Source organism: Larimichthys crocea, unplaced genomic scaffold, assembly GCF_000972845.2.
Source record: "Larimichthys crocea isolate SSNF unplaced genomic scaffold, L_crocea_2.0 scaffold97, whole genome shotgun sequence".
Taxonomy (NCBI): domain Eukaryota; kingdom Metazoa; phylum Chordata; class Actinopteri; family Sciaenidae; genus Larimichthys; species Larimichthys crocea.
Window position 1 is genome coordinate 1,412,748 of NW_020861315.1, and position 19,872 is coordinate 1,432,619.

At 40.0% G+C, this 19,872-nt stretch overlaps 2 protein-coding genes across 3 annotated transcripts; one reads left to right on the forward strand and one right to left on the reverse strand.

Annotated features, from left to right (window-relative positions):
• The first annotated feature begins 1,301 nt into the window (after positions 1 to 1,301).
• On the forward strand, positions 1,302 to 16,124 carry col9a3 (collagen, type IX, alpha 3). 2 transcript variants are annotated; one of them, XM_010731695.3, is made up of 32 exons: positions 1,302 to 1,688; positions 2,561 to 2,629; positions 3,882 to 3,917; positions 4,314 to 4,385; positions 4,565 to 4,618; positions 6,527 to 6,562; positions 6,918 to 6,941; positions 7,134 to 7,187; positions 8,190 to 8,243; positions 8,429 to 8,470; positions 8,563 to 8,619; positions 8,735 to 8,788; positions 8,916 to 8,969; positions 9,084 to 9,137; positions 9,237 to 9,290; positions 9,414 to 9,467; positions 9,561 to 9,614; positions 9,699 to 9,752; positions 9,853 to 9,906; positions 10,185 to 10,229; positions 10,321 to 10,374; positions 10,544 to 10,597; positions 11,320 to 11,373; positions 11,460 to 11,531; positions 12,328 to 12,363; positions 12,613 to 12,657; positions 13,110 to 13,142; positions 13,785 to 13,931; positions 14,056 to 14,110; positions 14,214 to 14,396; positions 15,062 to 15,139; positions 15,283 to 16,124. In XM_010731695.3, the coding sequence occupies exons 1-32, from the start codon at positions 1,623 to 1,625 to the stop codon at positions 15,465 to 15,467; spliced, it is 2,037 nt and encodes a 678-aa protein (XP_010729997.3). In that variant the 5' UTR covers positions 1,302 to 1,622; the 3' UTR covers positions 15,468 to 16,124. The 2 variants fall into 2 exon arrangements, with proteins under 2 accessions (XP_010729997.3, XP_027133077.1); XM_027277276.1 differs by lacking the exons at positions 1,302 to 1,688; positions 2,561 to 2,629 and having other exon boundaries at positions 6,923 to 6,941.
• Positions 15,534 to 19,791, reverse strand: LOC104919631 (transcription factor-like 5 protein). The gene is made up of 7 exons (XM_010731692.3): positions 19,683 to 19,791; positions 18,720 to 19,309; positions 18,469 to 18,625; positions 18,206 to 18,368; positions 17,936 to 18,110; positions 17,583 to 17,724; positions 15,534 to 17,227 (listed from the first exon to the last, which is right to left on the reverse strand). The coding sequence occupies exons 2-7, from the start codon at positions 19,298 to 19,300 to the stop codon at positions 17,105 to 17,107; spliced, it is 1,341 nt and encodes a 446-aa protein (XP_010729994.1). The 5' UTR covers positions 19,301 to 19,309; positions 19,683 to 19,791; the 3' UTR covers positions 15,534 to 17,104.
• Positions 19,792 to 19,872: the final 81 nt, after the last annotated feature.

Here is a 19,872-nt window from a genome sequence, read left to right on the forward strand (position 1 = left end):
GTGACATTTTACTTCACAAACTATTTATCCATCAGTCAAGAAAATAATCTGCTATTTATTATTTGATAATTAAAGTAATCATTTGTAGCCCTATGGGGACAGATGGAGACTCGATATGAGACTTGAGATGCAGCCGTCCCACTATACATTCCAGCAAAACATGATTCACGATCAAATGGTTCTACAAACTGCGCAAAGATTCCTAAAACATGGATTAGACTGAAGAAGATGGTGTGGTCTAAAAAAAAAGGCCACACACTTAAGCGATTTTTAACATTTCATGCTGATTTAAAACCTGATTGGTCAAAGCAATACTTCAGATATCAGACAACTTTGCTAACAGCCAAACATCAAGCAAGTGCAATAACACAAGACATAGCAGCCAGATAATATTACTTACTAGTCCAACAGCAAGAAGCCCAGTTCAGCGTCTGTCTTTCTGACTTTTAGCTCTCGGCAACAACTAAAACTCTTCTTGCTCTGTCACTTTCTCCTCACCTTTTTTCTTCATCGATCCACATCCTCTTCGGTCTTTTCGCCTTTGTCATTAAGTCCATAGAGGCTGCTGAACCCGGTTACATTGCCCACTTGTCCAGCTCCAGTTCTGGCACAACACCGGCTCCTCTCCCCGTCTGCATCCAGGCAGCCTGAAAACGTCCTCTTACCGGTGGTCCAAAATGCCTGTGGTACAAATGCTCAACAGTCTAGGCAGCCTGGCTAACAGACTGAGCTAACAGCAGCTATAGTTTACTGGCAATCAGAAGTTACATAGTGCAAGAACTCCTGTAAAGGAAAGACAGAGGCACCGTTCACCTGATTACACATCAGTGTAGCATCAAGATAATTGAAAATCTGTTATTTTATGGTAGCAAAGTTACACAATGTTAATGTTTAGCCAGGGTTTGGAGACTTTAAATTTAAGAGAGTCTGTATTACAAACTGAATGTGGAGTTTAAAGACTGGGTCATCTACCACCAACCTACAGAGTTTCCTTTGATTTGCATTCTGGGAAATGTAGGATCCAGAATGTATTATTATTATTATTATTATTATTATTATTATTGGAGCTTAACCCAAACAGCTCTGAGTGTCTTGGCCTCCAATCTACACCACACCATCCTTTTTTGAGCGTGTCTGTTAAAAGGCCTTAGACTAAATTGAAGTGTAATTGCTCATTAAATTACTGCAGTGCCACTTTAAGTCATCATACTAGTACACACTACCACTAATGAACCTTTAAGGAACTCAGTTTTTTTTTCTTACCTTGCAGACATGGAGGATTTGTGTTTTAGGTCAGCCTCTAATTGGTCAAAGCACGAGCCCCTGCAGATTTTAGCTCAGCCCACTTTCCTGGTGTCCGAAATGGTTTCCCTTCTGCTTGCTGCCTCCCTCACTCCTCCTCACCCCCCTCACCCCGGTGTGCAGTGCGCCAGATTGAGTTCAGCCCCTTCGGCTGGAGACTCGGGTTTATCTGGAACCAAAGAGAAAGCCATTCAGGAGCTGTGCGCCGTGAGGTGAAGGAAGGCTCCGTTGCGGACTCTGGGGGGGAGTGAGACAGGACCGGGAACCGGGATTTGACCTTTTACGCATAAACTCGGGTTTGTGAGGGCGAGCGGGGAGCCATGGCGGTGTTCTCTGCTCTTTGGGTGCTCTTACTGTGCCAGCTTTTGACATCATCCTCAGCCCAGGTAAGAGTTATCATGTGCCGCATCCCTTCTCTTATTTATCCGCCTGCACCACATCTTTGTGGTGAAGGTTAGCGTTTAATCTATGCACTGAACTTTTTGCAAAATGTAACCTGCTGATCCACCTTTTCATAATAAGTCCCTTATGTTGATGATGGTGGTGACAGTCGCTTCAGGCCTGACCTGCATCTCTAAAACCTCTGAAGATTTTCTCTAAACTTCACACTCAGACATTCTATATTCGTCTCGTACAATTATCACTGACTGAATGTGGGTGGTTATTTTGTCAATCTGACCCTGTGGGCCTATTTTTGCTCTCCAGTATCAGCCTGATTGTGTGCAGGTGGTTGTGTTTTTTCGCACTACTTGATGAAGTCGGGGTTATGTTTTCCCTGAACCTGTGGAATGCACGGATTGGAGATCAGTGCCACAGCGCACAATGCCACCTCTGTTCACTCAGAGACCCCGACTGAGTCCAGCGCAGGATCTCATTTATTTTTAAAAAGTTCTCAGTGAAATAAGTTTATTTTGTTTGGATGAACTGCGGATTTTGTTTTCACAGAAATCTAGTTTAGCCTTCCTCTCGTGCGTAAAGGCAGATTTAAAGCGTCTTTTACGCATCATGGTTTTCGTGGAGTTTCTGTTGAATTGCATTTATTTTTTTTATGTCTTGAAACACAAAATTAGAATGATTTCATTTCTTTAATATTATACTGAGTAGAATCTTACTAATTGTATTGATTATCAAACCTTTGATGTTGCTCAAACCACATCCTGTACATGTATGCAGCACTTGTGCTGCTGAATAAACAGTGAATACAAAAATATAACTCAGGGTGAAATCCCTGACTTTGATTCATTATGTTATGTTGCAGAGGCCGGGCCCCAGAGGAGCTCCAGGGCCAGCAGGACCCCCAGGACAACCAGGAAAGGATGGCACTGATGTGAGTTGACCAAACTCCAACAGTTTCTTTACTTAAAACAAACATGTCTTCTAACTTTTGTCCATTAGTCCAGTGAGTACACATGAAAAATATCTTAGTACCTCATTTGAATGTGGTATCAACTTATTTGTTTCTCTCATCTTTTAATTGTTAATTTACAGATTGAGATCAACATAATATATTTTCAAATTTGTTCCACATATAATGATAATGACAGTCAGTGGCTTCACGACTTTTTCATGTTGCATTTCAAAATCAAATTCCTTCTCATGTTAGCTTTGGTAGAAAGTATTTTCTTTGTGCAGAAATGTGGCAGAAATGTTTCTACATGTTAGTTTTTATCACGCTGACTCCTCCCAAAGCTCCTCCTACAAGTATGTAATCATAATAATGGACGTCAGGTAGGCAGGCTTTAAGGTGTGTCTACTAAATGGAGTTCTGTCCTTTCAAAGCTTAGATTATATTCATACTGTGAATGTACTTCCTCTTTTAGTTAACTCCCACACAGTATAAAGTTAGCCAGCCTGATATGTGTGGATTTATATCATTCTATCTTCTATCATTCTACAATAAATGTGGATAATACAAAAACAGTCTACTGAGATTTAAGCCATCCGACTCCTTACTGTTTAAGGGGTTTTGCTTATTTTTACAATAACATCATATCCTACATATAATATTATGTTGAGACCTTATTTTCACAAGTTATAAGAGGAAATCGGATTACAGGGAAGCCAAGTAAAAAGAAAAATGTTGGTAACAAGGAGCCTAACTTCAAAAACCCTGTCGATTTTTGTAAAACTCTTCTGTTAAATGAAAACAGTGTTTTTAAATCCACGTCAGGAAATCTCAGAGTATTTTTTAGTCATGATTATTTTTGGGACTCCGGGTAAAGTTTAAGCACACAGAGGGCCTATTCATACATTCCCCAACCCTGTGAGACCATCTAGAGTTTCACCTCACACCTCCTCCCTCCACCTTCATGCCCCCTGTACAAACCAAACTGAAGCTTTTATCATGTGACCAGTCAGCATCTGCACAGTTTGGTAGTGTTTGCTCCTGTTTGCTCACTGCAGAAGCTAAACATCATATCCTAAATACCGAAGCATACCAGAAACTGACTGCTTCTTTTTCTACAATATACTAAGTTGTAGAAGAACTACAATCAAACACCGTAGTCACTGGAAGTATTTAGGCAATGTACAACAAATGAACAAAAATGAATAGAATTCTTATTCTTTTGCATTAACAGGGCAAACCTGGACCTGCTGGACTCCCAGGGAAACAAGTAAGTATTCCAACAAGTCAGATCTTAAAGAGTCTTCTAATGTGCACCACCAACCAGCACATTAATACAACCCTGATACAGAGACACAACTTTTGTCCTTTGCACATAGCAGTACATCTTAACGAACCATGACACAAAGTTATCTCTGTGATTGAAAATCTTACCTCCATTGCAAAAAAAAGACCCTCTTCTAGCCCCAAATCACAAATTTGCCTCAAAGAGCTTTGCAATCTGTACAGCACACTCCATCCTTAAACACTATCAGAAGGATAAATATTGTTTTTTGTTGTTTGTTTTGGCTGTATTTCATGATGACCAGATAAAAAATAAATATATATTAAATTAATCCTTCACTGGGCTCCTTATGCACTATTTCATAATTGTCTGTCTGTGTAGGGTCCCAAAGGAAAAGGAGGAATACCAGGGGTAGCAGGAAAACCAGGTCTGCCAGGACTTCCAGGGGTGGACGTAAGTGTCTAACACACATAGACTATTCTTATGTAGCTATCACCACACTAACTTTGTCATTGTCAAGAGATGTTAGGAACCAATGAACAGAAACAGAGTGTAGTTTCTGCCATGAAACAGTTGAAAATAGCATAGCATGAGTTAATGATGTACAACTGAATGATGTACTTTCTGTTCAGGGTTTGACAGGTCCTGATGGTCCCGCTGGGAAGGACGGACCCCCAGGGGAAGCAGTAAGTGTCTCTTAGTCTTTTGATCTTTTTGGGCAACACTTAAAGATGCACCCAGTAGAATATTACGACCTTCTCTGCCGGCCCAGACTGTCCCCCCATTAATCAACCAGTTGAAGTCAGACTGTGTGTATGCAAAACTGCACCACATTTAAATTGGCTGCTGTTGCATGAGGATCTTTAAGTGGGTCTAACAGGGACAAGGCCATGTGTTTCCTCTGTCAGCCTGGATTTACCAAGACAGCTTAGCCTCTTGGTGTGAATACTTTTAATGAGGGATCTGAATTGGATTTATTTCTGCTGCTTCCCTAATCTGGCCCGGAATGCACACTGTTTCCCAGAAATCTGTAAGACTGTAGGAGATGATGATCTGCTGCCTCAATGTTGAGGGAAACATGGCATTGTCCTCTGAGAAATACAAAGAGAATTACATGCACAAGTGGCATCAAACTACATCTGCACTGCTACATGATTAAACAGGAAGACTTTTATTTCCCACTTTAGATATAAGATATGAATGAATAAAGATTGAGGAGACCTCGGCTGTAATGCTGCAAATCAACTGTCAAGACAAGATAAATCACTATCCCCCCTTCTCCTCCTGGCAATTCAACTAATTAGCCAACTTAATGAGGAAGCTTGCATCAACCAATGTCCCTAATTACTTAGATTACTATACTGTCATGGCTGGTTCATAGTGCTATGCAAAAACAAACAGGACAGAATTTGAGCATAAGCTAGTGTGCGACAGTATATTAGCTCAATAAACTAGATATGATGAGCTAACAGTATTGATGTTCATTTTTGCAGCACATTGCAAATTAATTTCTAATTTTAGCCACATCTGCTTATTATAATATCTGAAGGTAATTTTCAGCTACCTGACATCCGTTTGTTTATGATTTGCTGTTGTCTGGTTTTGCCGACTGAGGAATGCGGTGAAAAAGTAACATCACTGTGTTAGGTCTATTTATTTGAGACTTTTGCCCTCTCAGACAACACAAATACAGCTGTGAGGGAGGTAAACAAAGAGTTCAGAGAGGGAGGAGGAGAACTGATCATGGGGGTTAGTCGGGAAAGAAGAAGGGGAACAGCAGGAAACCACAAATGGATTTGTGGAACTAGTTGGTAGGAGTCATTTTTTACTGACAGAAATGATGAAACATGAAAACAGGAGGATAGATGAGGACAGACATGGAACAAGTATCTCAGACCAAAAACACGTAATTAGATTGTGTTATTGTGTCCTCCTAAAATAAAGTATATTGTATGACTTGAGAACCAAACTACATATGCAATCAGAGATTTTTTAGGAAAATGTATAAATGCAAATCATTTTAATTGATCACAATAATTGCAAACATCCAGACATTTTCTCCTTTCAGTAACTTTAGTAATTAGTTGTAAAAATATTTGTGACCTTCCACTTCCTTGTAATCTACAGCAGAAACAGTCACGTTTTCCATTTTTAAATGCGGTTTTGTGGCATTTTTTGCTTCTATTAATCATCAACAGAAGAGAGTGAGAGGAAACACTCACAGCACCGGTTTTCTGAAAGACTAAGACTAAAACACCAAGTCTATTTTCACACTAATAGATTATAATGAGACAAGTTTGAACATATTCAAAGCTATTTATAGAATTAACAACACACCTTGTCCTTTATTGTGTCCGTGACTAGTGATTGTGTCGAGCACTACACACCAAACTAAGCTGTTGAATGGCAGCCCCTCATTAGTCGGCTCAAACCATGCAGAACAAAAACAAACTTTCACAGACGGGCTTCATTTTAAATCTGTTAATATAGTTTGAATTGTGCACATAGTAAACACTGGCTTCTCGTAATCTGTTCATATGTTTATGATTATGTCCAAGAGGCTGATTATTGGCATTTTACCTTTCTCTCTCCAGGGTGATGTTGGACCTCCTGGACCACCTGGATCTCCTGTAAGTACCCTAACACCTAAGAAACATCAGACAGGAACACAGCAGTCCTCTAACCACTCTGACCATTGTTACGTTAAAAAAACATCTCAATCCTTAATACTTTACAGCATATACCTGTGTATATATAAAGTCAGCTCAAATCAGACTTAGTAGCCCTCACTAAGTGTCACATACTGTCTCAGGAATACTCTGATTTTTGTTTGATGTAACTGCAGCTCACAGCAACAACCTGGTACAAACTTTCAAAGTGGATTCACTGCAGTAATACATCACATGGTGGATATTGATGTTGTGAGTAAATCTAATCATCCCCTCTGTGTTTGTGACTTAATTTGCCTTCCTGTGTCTTCCGTAGGGCAGAGGGAGACCAGGAGCCGCAGTGAGTACACAACAGTATCTTTTTATATTATTCTCACATGCTGAAAGATGCAGAATCTGATAAATCTGTATAATTTGTACATGTCACTATAGCTTGCTTGCTTGTGCATGTAACACAATGTTGTAGCATTGATTGGGTATCTACACACATACTCTGATGTCTTGCATACACTCCTGTGTCTTTCATTTCCAGGGACTACCTGGAACCAACGGGTTGCCAGGCGGAGCCGGACCCCAGGGTGCAGCGGTGAGTATCTATGTGACATTTCCTCTCATCCTGTTACATCATGTTACATCCTCTGATTCAGAATGAGATAATCAAGTTATTCTTGTTATCTATTCTATTTTATTCTCTTCTTGATTCATTGCCCTGTTGGCCACAGTAAACTGTCATCAAAACTTATCATCCAGTTAGTTTATCAGGTGATTAAAAGGATGGCAGTAAAATTCATAAACGAGCCTCTGCAGCAGAAACAGATCGAGATCCACTCACAGCTCTGCCGAAATCATTCAGTACAACATTGCCCTAAATTCCTCAATAATGTAGCAGGGGCAGGAGGATAAGAATAACCAGTGGAGAGGAAGGACACTTTAGTGTGTGTACTGGCGTAATGTTTCTACTGGGTCACACTGTTTTTTTGGATTATCCGATGCTCATACTCAGCTTATGTGTAACTAAAAGCTTACTCAGTTTGTTTGTAGCAGTGTGAAGATATTTTAATGTCTGGCTCAGAATTCATCTGAAGGTTATTGCTAGCACTGAAAATACAGTTTGTGTCAGTATTAGTGTTGTTGTCAGACTAATCAGGGTTACACTGTCTACTGAGAGGCAGAAAGGGGTCAAATAAAATATTGTGGAACATTTGCTTTTTACCGTCTTTGGCTGGGTTTCCATATCACACTTGCAACTTGTAAGATGCATGTTAAAACCACAGTTGGCTTCCAAACCAGACAAACAAACTGCATCCTGTTTGTACATACGCCTCTTAAATTTAGATTTAATTTGAGCACACAGACCATTTCCCTTTTCAAGAGAATAATTTCAAAAACAGCCATCAAATAATGTGTATTGACAATAAGCAAGTAATATCTTTTAAGTCTGATTCCTTCCACGTCAAAAACCACAACTGTTTGCAATAACTGTGACCAGATCAGCTCTAACTTCAAATCAATCAGCAAAGTATTCACTTATTTTAAGCTAAAATACTGACAATGTTACTAATCTTGGTGTTATTTATCTGTTTCTCAGGGTCCTGAGGGTCTTCCAGGACTTCCCGGACCTTCTGGCGCCGATGGACCACCAGTAAGTGCAGTTATCATTATATACTTGATAACTGCTGCTGCTGATACAATATAGTCAAGTCCTGTAATTTTCCACTGCCACCCAGTGGATCTCTTGTTGAATGCCTGTGAGTCACAGATGCAGAAAATACACTGAGCTTTACAGGTGTCTCTTAATATTTTATGTTGTCGTTCTCCTTCTGTCAGGGCCTTCCTGGTACTCTTCATGATCTCAGTGGCGACCTTTTGGTAAGTTTTCATTCATGTCCCCTGTGAGAGCAACACAATAACAGCATGCACTGAGTGTAGAGTCCTCAATGTTTTGTCTCTGTCCTCTGCAGTGTCCCGCAATCTGCCCCCCTGGTCCCTCTGGTGCTTCCGGGATGCCAGGATTCAAGGTAAAAATAGGTTCTGCCATAGTTCTTTTTTGATTTGATATATATATATATATATATATACACACACACACACACACACAACTCATGTCACCCTGCATACGTCTCTCTCATGTAGGGTCACACTGGGCATAAAGGAGACAAGGGAGAGGTTGGAAAGAATGGAGAGAAGGTGAGTTTATTAATTAATTATTTCTAGATATTTTGGCTGCTGTCAGTGATATAATGAGGTTACAGAAGAATAGATTAAAGCTGCTAATCTTTGTATGATTTGATCATTTGATTTGATCTGTCTCTAGGGTGATCCTGGTCCACCTGGCCCACCAGGTATTCCTGGGACTGTGGGTCTGCAGGTGAGTTACATAAAGAATATAATAATATATGTTATTTTTTCTGTTCTTGTCCACCTTTTAATTATATCCAGGGTGTTTTTTGTGCCTTTACAATGCTTTAATGCTGTGTTTCAGGGCCCACGTGGTCTCAGAGGTTTACAAGGCACAATGGGATCTGTAGGAGACAGAGTAAGATGATCACTCCTTCCTTGTTCAACTTTTTATCGCTCACAATGCAAACATTTATATTTTTTTACTTACAGTAAGTTTCCTCTGTTGTGCCTATAGGGTCTGCCTGGTTTCAGAGGGAAACCTGGCATCGCCGGCATCATTGGAAAGACAGTGAGTGTCTCTTTGTTTGTAACACATTTGAAATAAAAACAGTGTTTGGTAGTAGTCTTTAGCCAGAATAGACGGCTGGTCCCATCAATGAATAGCTGTGTGTGTTTCATCTGATGTCTCCAGGGTGATGCTGGAGAAAAAGGACCACAGGGATTTAAAGGACCCAAAGGAGAAATTGTAAGTAAACACACACAAACACTGATTTGTGACTATTAGTTTCACAAGTATATATAAGATGTATAAATGACGCCCTGATGTGTCTTTCAACAGGGTAAAATCGGTCCCAAAGGAGGTCCTGGTGGAGCTGGACCCAAAGGAGAGCCTGTACGTGCAGATCTGAACAATTATACATGTTTAATATACATCACCTGTCAGATCCATGAGGATAATGTCTGATGTCTTCTACAGGGCATTCCTGGCAGAGATGGCAAAGATGGTACACCAGGATTAGATGGCGAGAAGGTATGTTCCACTTTTTCTTTCAGCTTAAATGAAGATGAAATTAAGTTAGAAGTTGATCACCTGCATAAAGCTGATGTCATGGTGTTGTCTGTGTCGATAGGGTGATGCTGGACGCTATGGGGTCGTCGGAGAGAAAGGACCAAACGGCCTTCCTGTAAGTATTTTGAAATAGACTTAGGTGTTTCATGTCTAGAAGATAGTACAAGATATTATTTGAATCTTTTGTTACTTTGACTCGTCAGTCTAAGAAGCAGTTTGATTGTAATAGCCACTCTCATCAGCATTCATTTTCTTAAGTCAAAAGGAAAACTCCAAAGTCAGTGAATAAAAAGTCCTAAACATGCTTCTTGCCTAGAACATAATAAGAAGATCGCTTGTGGTGTATGTGGAGAAACTCTGATTGAAGTTATTGTTGTGTATTTTCTGTGTTAGGGTCTTCAAGGAAAGGGTGGTGCCAAGGGATCTAAAGGAGGTGTTGTGAGTATTATAACAAAATAGAAACAAACTTTAACCTTTAATCTAAAATTAGCACCATGAAGGAAAACGTGTATCTCTTCTTTTACATTAGGGTGATCCAGGGAAATCTGGAGAGACAGGACCCTCTGGAGAGCCAGGTATTCCTGTATGTATCTGATGGGGAATGGGGATTTTTTGGGGGGAGGTATTACTGGGTCACATTCTCTCTGACATGTCACTTAACCTCAACCTGCACATGAAACTTTAAACAATGTAACGTCTGCGCTCGAAGCTTTCCTGACTTGTCCACACTGTGTTTTGTCTCCTCTCTTCAGGGTGACATTGGCATCCCAGGAGAGAGGGGGATACCAGGACCTAGAGGAGTGGCTGTAAGTTAATGCTTACACTATAAATTGAAGCAATGTACATGTATCTGTTACTGTGCTGCTTGTGTAGCTACAAAAGCTTAAAAAGCATCTTTGCAGGCCATTTAAAAATAATCTTTGCCCCATTTAGAAGCCAAATTATAGAGACTTTCCTCTGCACAGATGGTCTGTTTATAAGTTTACAGAATTTAGACACATTTAGTTTCTTTGAAGTATGCTGATCTAATAACCAGGGTGAACATGTGAGTGCATAATGACATGAAAAAGAAACTGATTTAATGTAAGACCACAATGCATAGCAGCATACAGCATGCAATCTCACAGTGAGATAAAACTTGAATAGCAGGTTAATAAACTACCGCCGTTTGAAGTTAATGATATTCTGCTACAAAGGTACTAAGACTATTGTGGCTTGGTAAGGTTGACTTTGTTAGTAATGAAGGGCCAATGATGAGAGCAGGTATTCATAAAGGAGGAATTCATAAACAGAGAGCTCTTTGTTTTTTTCACATCAGACCCCGCAGCGAGGTAAAGAGGATAACACAGCAGAGGAATTAACACACTTCTCTTGCACAATGCACTGCATAATGAATCACACCTCACTCCACTTCAGTGTCCTTCACTGAAATGTTAGCAAAAAGAGAGAGAAACATTATAATATCTGTTTGTTTCACTATCACATGCTCTTCCCTGTAAAATTGCATGACAATATCTGTCTCCAACAGGGAGGTATTGGACCAGCGGGCCTCATCGGGCCTCAGGGAGTGAAAGGCTTCCAGGTCAGTTGCATGATATCACCATTCATTATCAGTTTTATTAATATTATCAGCTAGCTCACCGGTTGCGTGTGTGTCTTGTACTGCAGGGGGTAAATGGAGCCTTGGGGGATCCAGGTCTTCCAGGTCCAACAGGAATCCGTGGAGAGTTTGGTGAAAGGGTGAGTTTGACGTGTGTGACAATATTAAATTGTCCCAGGGCTCATCATCATTCAGTGTAAATCCTGACAGAGTACAGGGACGCAATGTTCTTATATTAATAAACTGTATCTTCTTAGTTATTACCAATTAATCTATTGTGTTTTTGATTAATAAATAGGATATTGTATTGTCCAAAAAAAGGTCAAAAAGTTATTCAGTTTACTATAATAGAAAACAAGAAAATATGCAGATTTGAGATACTGAAACCAAATAGGTTTTGCATTTTTTTTGTAAAAAAAATCCTCAAAACATTTAATCTATTATCAAAATAGTTGCTGATTAATTGTCTGCTGACTGACTAAATACCCAAATGAAGTGACTAATCGTCCCAGCTCTAATACAGTGTGTAAACAATGACAAAAATAGGTAAAAGTCCAACTCAAAACTCAAAACTCTTCATTAAGGGTCAAATTAAAACATAAAACTTAAAAAAATGTCTTTGCATACCAGTATATCTCTACATAAACACAGTCAGAGCAGCATGGGAGGGTACTGTATGTCAATAACCAGGTCGTCCCACCTCAGTCTTAGCGGTATAAAGTCAAACTGCAGCCAGGAGAGATCTCAAACACAAAAAGGCCTCCTGTTCAAAATCTGTGCACAGAACAAAGCCCGTCTTTATACCGCTCCCGGTTCCCCTCAACCAGCACCCACCTCACTTTTCCTTCATCCCCCTTCCTTCTGCCGCAGCCGCCCGTCCACAAAATGTCTCTACGTGGCTCTCAGTTATTCTCTCTTCTTTTTTTAATCCTATAGGGTCCAGTTGGAGCTTCTGGAGCTAAAGGAGACATGGTAAATATTATAAGTCAAGCTGGTCAAGCTTAAAAATAAACCTTCCTGTGATAGTCTTTATTTCTGTAATAAATAAGGAAATGTGTTATATATTGTCTTTTCTCTATTCATTATCCTTAATGTGTTTTTTACGAGTCCAAGATATTATAGATTTCTTTTATTCAGGTGCCATAAAACAAACACAGACAAAAAGAAAAAACTGGAGTTGTGAGATTGAATCAAATAATTCAGATCTTATGTCATCTCTAGGGTGTGGCAGGAAGTGATGGTTTACCAGGAGAGAATGGAGAACCTGTAAGTATTTACTTCATTTTCACAGTTTGATCGCACAGTGTTAGTGACTCATTAGGGACTTATTACTTTGTTAGCAGTTAACTAGTCACGCATCGATTCGGAACTGCTGGCTGGCGACTAGGACCAGACGGAGAGAACATAACAAGTTACTTGTTTATAAAGCTCTTCATGGTGTTGCAGCAGCGTATTTGACCACGCCAGCTTTTTGCTTTTTTTTGTCTGAGCTGTCAGAAGAGTTTCCCAGAGGATCTGAAAGCACCTCTGAGAGGGTGTTGATATCGTGACGCATAAAATATATTTTTTCCAAATTAATCTTTGATTATGATGTTCTATGGCCATTATTTAAATTGTATTTAATTATTTATTGTGTTGTATCTAATTTAATTTATTGTTTTTTTTTTATTCTTTGGTTGGTCACTCATGTTTAACCAAGCATATCTCCTCATTTTCAGGGTCCTTTTGGCCCAGTTGGACAAAAAGGACAGGTGAGCTACATTGTTTACATTTTGTGACTTGTGTGTTGACACTTTTGCATTGTTTTATACCTCCAAATAGACCCCCTTTCTTTCTTTTACACACAGTAGATGTCCATTTATTAGCACAGAACATAGTTAGATCAGATGTTGTGTGTGGGTGTAATTAGCAACACAAGTTTGTGCCAAACCCCCTCACTAAACATTAAAAACTGGTGTCTAGCTCTGAGCTGCTGCCCACTTGTCAGACTCATTGCACATGATTCTGCTTCACATTCCAAGTTTAATAGGATTAATTAGAGATAGGTATTGCTGCTTTCTGCTTTATTGGTCTGTTCGCTGCTATCGCCACAAGGGAGAGACGAGCCACATTAAGCCGCAGCACAGTTTATGTAATTAGAGACACAGTACTGATGAGTCTCATTCCCGTAGTCTCATTTACTGTTTGCTGTGCTCGTCGGAGTAATTATCAAGCAACAAGACGCCATATGAAACCGCCCCCGTGTTCTCTCAACAGACCCAGTTTGCTCCTTGGTTGGTGTTTAGTCAGCGTTCAAATCAGAAGCTTATGGATGCTTTTAGCTCCAGAAATTGATTTCTTCATTTTTTGCTAATATACTGAGTTATTTAACAGATAATTCTTGTTAATTATAGCCAGGGAAGAGCGGTGAACTGGGACCTAAGGGAGTGACAGGTCCACAAGGAGAGCTTGGGGCAAGAGGGCCCCCAGGAAAAGAAGGACCTATGGGCTTCCAAGGGGAGCCAGGTCAGCCTGGAATTGCAGGAAAGACAGGCGTACCTGTGAGTGTTTTATTTTTTAATCTGTAAAAATCTTGTGATTGATTGAAGCACATTAAATGTTGACGTTTTCTATTGAACTACCTGAATGAGCTTACCCTAAAAATCTTATTTACTTGTGTTTCAGGGTAAACTGGCAAGCGAGCAGCACATCAGAGAACTGTGTGGCTCGATGATCGATGGTGAGAGATTTTAATTATTCTTTGTCTAAACTTCACTCCAGTGTTGAATTTAAAAAAAAACAAGCTGAGAATGAACCTTTATGGCTTTTTCTTTCACTCACAGATCAGATCGCACAGCTGGCCGCTAACCTTCGAAGACCCCTGGCCCCTGGAATGGTGGGCCGGCCTGGCCCTGCTGGAGCTGCAGGAAAGCCAGGAGTTGCTGGATCTATTGGGCATCCAGGTGCTCGTGGACCACCAGGGTACAGAGGTCTGCCAGGAGACCTTGGAGATCCAGGTCCCAGAGGTATGAAACATGCTGAACATTCATATCTATTGGTAGGAACACAAAATCAATCAGTACCTCCCACAAAATTCCACTTAAGTATTATAACCAACATCTTCTTAAAGTATCAAAAGTTATAAGTAACATAGCTGCTCTCAGTAAAATGGCCCTGTGAACAATATATTCTTATATATGACATTATTAGATGTGGGCCTTTGGGCCTTGAGCAGCAACATCTGAAACAAGGAACCAAAACTAGAAACAGCCAGCAAGGTTGGGAATCTCTGGTTTATCATATTTTTAACGTAAAATCTTTCGTAAAAGAGAGGGACAGAAGAAGACTCAACAAACTATTCAAGAGGTCCAGCTCTGTCCTGGACTGCCCCTAGACTCCATAGATGAAGGTGGGGAGAGGTGGATGTTAGTAAAGCTGACATCCATTATGAACAACTCCTCTCACCCCCTGCATGTAAGAAGGAGTGCTACCACAGCTCCTTCATTCAAACAGCTGTCAGACTCTTTAACGGCAGCAAGACCTCATGACTTTCTTCTAGACATTTCTTATTTATGAGGAATTTCTTATCCACCTTGTGTATATGAGCTGCTGTGATAAGTGACTTTCCCCAGTGTGAGATCATTAAAGTCAGATATTTCCCACCATTGATAACATTTTTCTGTCTTTACAGGTGATGTTGGTGATCAAGGTGATAAGGGATCCATTGGCAAAGCTGTTGATGGACCCACTGGAGACCAAGGATATCAAGGTATGTGGCTTTATACAGTACACTGTAATTAGAGCTTGTGATGATTGGAGCAGTTATATTGTTGGAAATGTTTGCCTGATATCACACTGTTAAAAGAACAGCTGTACTTTGTCCTTGGCTCATCCCCTGTATGCTGTCCACAGGTCTTCCAGGAGTGCCTGGAATTGTCAAAGATGGGCGTGATGGATCTCCAGGAGATCCAGGTGAGCCTGGAGAGTCAGGCAGGGTAGGTAGGACTGGACACCAGGGACCTCCTGGAATCTGTGATACATCAGCCTGCCAGGGTACATCGCCCGCTGGGAAATCCTCCAACCCCAAAAACCATTAAACATGACTTCCTGCAACCTGACCGCCATCCACCCAAAAAGGAGGAAGGGGTGAAAGAAGAGAGCGATCACAATAAATGTCCTCTTTATTTAAATACATGTATCACAAGATGGGAAGAGTAACATCAACAGGTGTGATATTTTGAGAGGAATAGAGGAACATCCAAGGATTCACATGAATACCAGAGCAACTGAGAGACAAAAACATCAAGATGACATCCAGAAATAAAGTGGACAGAGGCACGGAAGAGTCCAAGAGAACAACTGCATTGCTCCAAATTCTACAGTATCACATAACAAGACTTGACTTACAAACAACTGGAAAATGAATGATGAGTCCTTTGTGTATAAAAACTTTGTACATGTTGTTACAATGACCCCCCACCCCCATTACCTTTAACATCCTTCTGGCAGATGACTCTAAAAACAACAGTGACTGTCTCTGAAGTGAATGTGCATGTATCACAGCCCATTTAATGTAAATCACAGGTGTTACCTCAACATACAAGCTTACAGTGTAAAATATGGAAATAGACGTCAGAGGCTCCTAAAAAGCCTCCGTCAAGTCAAGGAGCTGTGTATGTATTGTAAAAGGAATAAAAAACACAAACACCCAGGTGCCCAGAAATTGTGTAGATTAATGCAAAAAAAAAAAAAAATACTTTTTGAGAGTCTCTTTTTTTACAGCTTGTTTTCTGTTTTTTTTTATTACATGTGAAGTTGATTCTCCAGATTTGAGAATCAAAAACAAAATAAAACGTGTGGATGCATACATCAGTCATTGTAAAAATCAATCTAAGGATCTTAAAGTAATTTTTGTTCTTTTTTTTTTTCTTTTTTAAAAATCTGCAATGACCACATCCACTTTGTACTACCGGTGCTGTAACTATTAAATATACATGACCTTAAATACTATTTATTATTTGTGGGTGACTGTTGTATGTACAGTAAGATGCTACAGCGACATGTTGTAAGAAAGAACAAATAAAGCCACTTTTCAGTAAAAACATTACTCTTCTCTACATATCAAGTGAACAATCTGTACCTCGGAGAAACACCATGAAAGTCAAGCAATCCCATTAATACAAACAGTTAAATATGTGATCAAAGAATAAATTAATGTGGATGAGGAAACTGAACAACGTACTGTATGAGCAAAGTTTAACAAAAATAAACAATTTATAAAACAAGTGAACAAAATCTGGATTAAACATATAAAAGCTGCACATATAATTAAATGTTTGATGGCCGAAGAGCTGAAATCTAATCATAAGAGGTCTGTGTCGGCTGTTTTTTTAAAGAGAAACAGTGCCACCTGTGTATGATTCCATGAAAAGCACTTTCTTTTCTACAAATGTCTCTCAAGGGGGAGGAAATATAAATATAGAAATGACATTGCAATTCAGACACTAGCTTGATGACAGTGTGGTCTTAATGCAGCTGGAGAGAATCAACCATGTTGAGACTGGAAAACTTCCATTTTCTAAATCATTGTAATGCAGTCAGAGGGAGAGCATAGCACCTCTTTAAAAGGACACTTTTTGTCATTTAAAGTGTTACAGCACATCCAATCGAAGCTACTTTAAACGGTCAAATTAAAACATACTCGACATCTGGCTAATTCTGATCTCTGGGTGAGTCACTGCTCCACCGCAAGAGGAATGCTCAGTGTCTCGTCCATGTCCTGGTGGATCAGGTCCCCTCCTGAAGAAAGGCTGGATTTAAGGATTCCTTTCTCGTCAGTGATTGCCTTCTGAAACTCCTGTAAACAGGGAAAAAGCAGATTATTGTGGTTAATAACAGATTAACTGCCCCTAAACTTTACTACAGGTGGTCAGATAATGTGGTTAGATAGATGAGGGCTTGTTTTAATGTGCTGTCATGTATTTCTTTTTAGTATGTAAATCAATTTCCAGACTGGAACACTAGATAATTCATTGCAGTAAAAAAAGCTATGTTTATTTGATTTTATACTGTAGAAGTGAGAGGAATTTGATATGAACTGAGGCAGAAAGAAATCTAATTAAGCTCTTATCTTCCAGCTACAGGTTTTTAGTATCAAATAATTCAGTTGCAGGACAATCAAGTCCAAATGCTTTAAATCAACACAAACTCACCTCTTTGAAGGTGTCTCCATATGTTTTATTGATGTATCTGAGGAAGGCAGTGGTCCACTGCAGGGTGGTGACTTTGTCTGACTCTGAGTCACAGAATGGCACCAACATGTTCAGTTCATCACAGCACGATCGAATCCTCTTCCTGTGCAGCAGATAACAGACAATACAAATGTTTATAATCAGTGTTTGTTCAACTCTGACTGGCCTGCTGTTCTTAAATCCTAAAGTTGTACTGAACCAGTAAATGTCTGGGGATAACATCAAAATCTATGATCGTTGTATCTATACTATGGCTGTTTATTATGTAGGGAAAAGTGTGCAGATACCTTTAGCTGTTAGTAATGGCTGCTCACCTGCGTTCCCTCTCCTTAATGTTGTGCTTCTCCCTGCGTTGGCTGAGTGACATTTGAGATCGAGCTCTTTTCCTGGTGCTGCTCAATGATCCTCGGGCAGAGTCCGGGCCACTCTTGATAAATTGTGAGCTGTCAGTCCTACCATGGTTGCTGGAGGCAGATGTCAACACAGCATCTACGAGAAACATGAGGGAATGAGACACAACAAATACGTAGTGTGGTATAGAACCACAGCTTCTAAAATAAGATTATGTTTAAAGTACTGATTACTTTCTATATTCACTAACTGCTGCTGCTCCTCTGCTGAGCTGCTGCCACTTGTATTGTGAGCTTTTGTAACAAGCCTTTCTGGGCAAAAATTCAATGAAAAACTCTTGGGGATGATTAAAGCCTGATGCTTCAGGTCAGCCATGTGAGGAATATGGCCAATCACCTGTGATTAAAAAAGGAGGGCGAGGAAAGGATTTAAAAAAAATGAACTCTGCTCTGTTGATTTTAAAAAGATGCAAGAAAGTGCATTTTTATTTTTATACCTGCTCACACTTGTTGGTGACTGGGTTAAATATACCCCCTACAAATGGGTTGGACACCTCAAAAGGATTTGCTCTGTCGGTTTTCATCCATTTCTGCATCTGTGGATGTATGACCGCCTCCTGAGCCTCTGCAGACTGCTGGAGCATTGTCAAAAAACTGAAACACAACAGCAGAGATGTTGCACAGTCCATAAAAATGAGTACTTCATTATTATAATAAACAGCACTACTAGTATATTAGTGAAGCCTACTTGCTAAGAACTGCAGACTGAATATCTTGCTGTCTCGGGGTGTCAGCAGACAGCATGCTAAACCTTTTCTCCAAGCAAACTCTAGCAGCTGATCTGCATCGCTTCTGTGAAGATGTGCTGCTGTTTGCACGTGGGTCAGTCGGACTGTCTTCACCTCTTACTCTGGCCAGCACAAACCCTGGCACCTCTCCATAAGACGCCGGCGTCTTTTCTCCGGACGTTCCCACACAATGTTCATCCGTTGAGGTTGACAGATCAATAGCTTGAGTGGTTGTGAAGGGAGACATCGCCATGGATCCAGTGGCGCCTTTAAACGTCACTGTGGCAGGGTAAGATCTGGCATCAGGCCCATCTGGAGGAGCAGCAGCAGCAGCTTGTGCCTCCATATGTGCCTGGATGAGGTGATGAAGGTGTGTGTATTCAACCTCTGACATCTCCAGACCGAGTTCAGCTCCCAACATCTGCCCGTGGTCCTGTGTCAGACATCCACCTTGGCTCAAAATCACCCCGACAGAGTCACAGGTGTGCTCTCTGAATGAAGGTGAATGGATGGATTTAAAAGCTGAGGGAAAGGATGACATCCTTCACTCCTGAGATGGGAAGATGGAGAAATACTTCAACAGCTATGACATATAACGTTATTAAAATATTTATAAACATTAATTATCCAGGTTAGGCTAAACTAAAATTAAACTTAACATGATAATACTGATATTAAATAAGCTTTCCATGACGAGCTAGCTCGTGAACGTACGTTAGCGAACGAGGAACTTTAAGCTAGTAAGTTTGAATAGACGTTGACGTACGTTGACGTTAAAATCCGTTACAACTTCGCCATTTTAAAACGCTAAATAAATCTAAACATTCACAATATTCACTTATAAAGTCGATAAGTTGAGTTTTTTAAAAATATGTTACAGTTAAAATAAGCTCTCTATATGGACTTTTTACTCTTTGACTTACTGTAACGTCAACTCCTCGGGCGGTGACTGACGTCGGTGTCCAACTCCCGGACGTCGTCTCAGCTGAAGCCTCGGATCAGTTACATTAATTATATATTTTACATATTTAATACAAACTATACAAACTACAGTGTGATAGTGGCTCTAATATTATTAACAACCTTTTAAAAAAGGTTATACTGCATTTTGTA

Excerpts from the sequence above, each read along its gene's own strand:
- col9a3 (XM_010731695.3), top strand. The coding sequence starts at position 1,623 with ATGGCGGTGTTCTCTGCTCTTTGGGTGCTCTTACTGTGCCAGCTTTTG. Across the intron at positions 6,942-7,133 it reads GAGGGAGACCAGGAGCCGCA|GGACTACCTGGAACCAACGG; the intron begins GTGAGTACACAA and ends TTTCATTTCCAG. Across the intron at positions 13,932-14,055 it reads CAGGAAAGACAGGCGTACCT|GGTAAACTGGCAAGCGAGCA; the intron begins GTGAGTGTTTTA and ends CTTGTGTTTCAG.
- LOC104919631 (XM_010731692.3), bottom strand. The coding sequence starts at position 19,300 with ATGTCATCCTTTCCCTCAGCTTTTAAATCCATCCATTCACCTTCATTC. Across the intron at positions 18,369-18,468 it reads TCACCAACAAGTGTGAGCAG|GTGATTGGCCATATTCCTCA; the intron begins GTATAAAAATAA and ends TTTTAATCACAG. Across the intron at positions 17,228-17,582 it reads ATGGAGACACCTTCAAAGAG|GAGTTTCAGAAGGCAATCAC; the intron begins GTGAGTTTGTGT and ends CCCTGTTTACAG.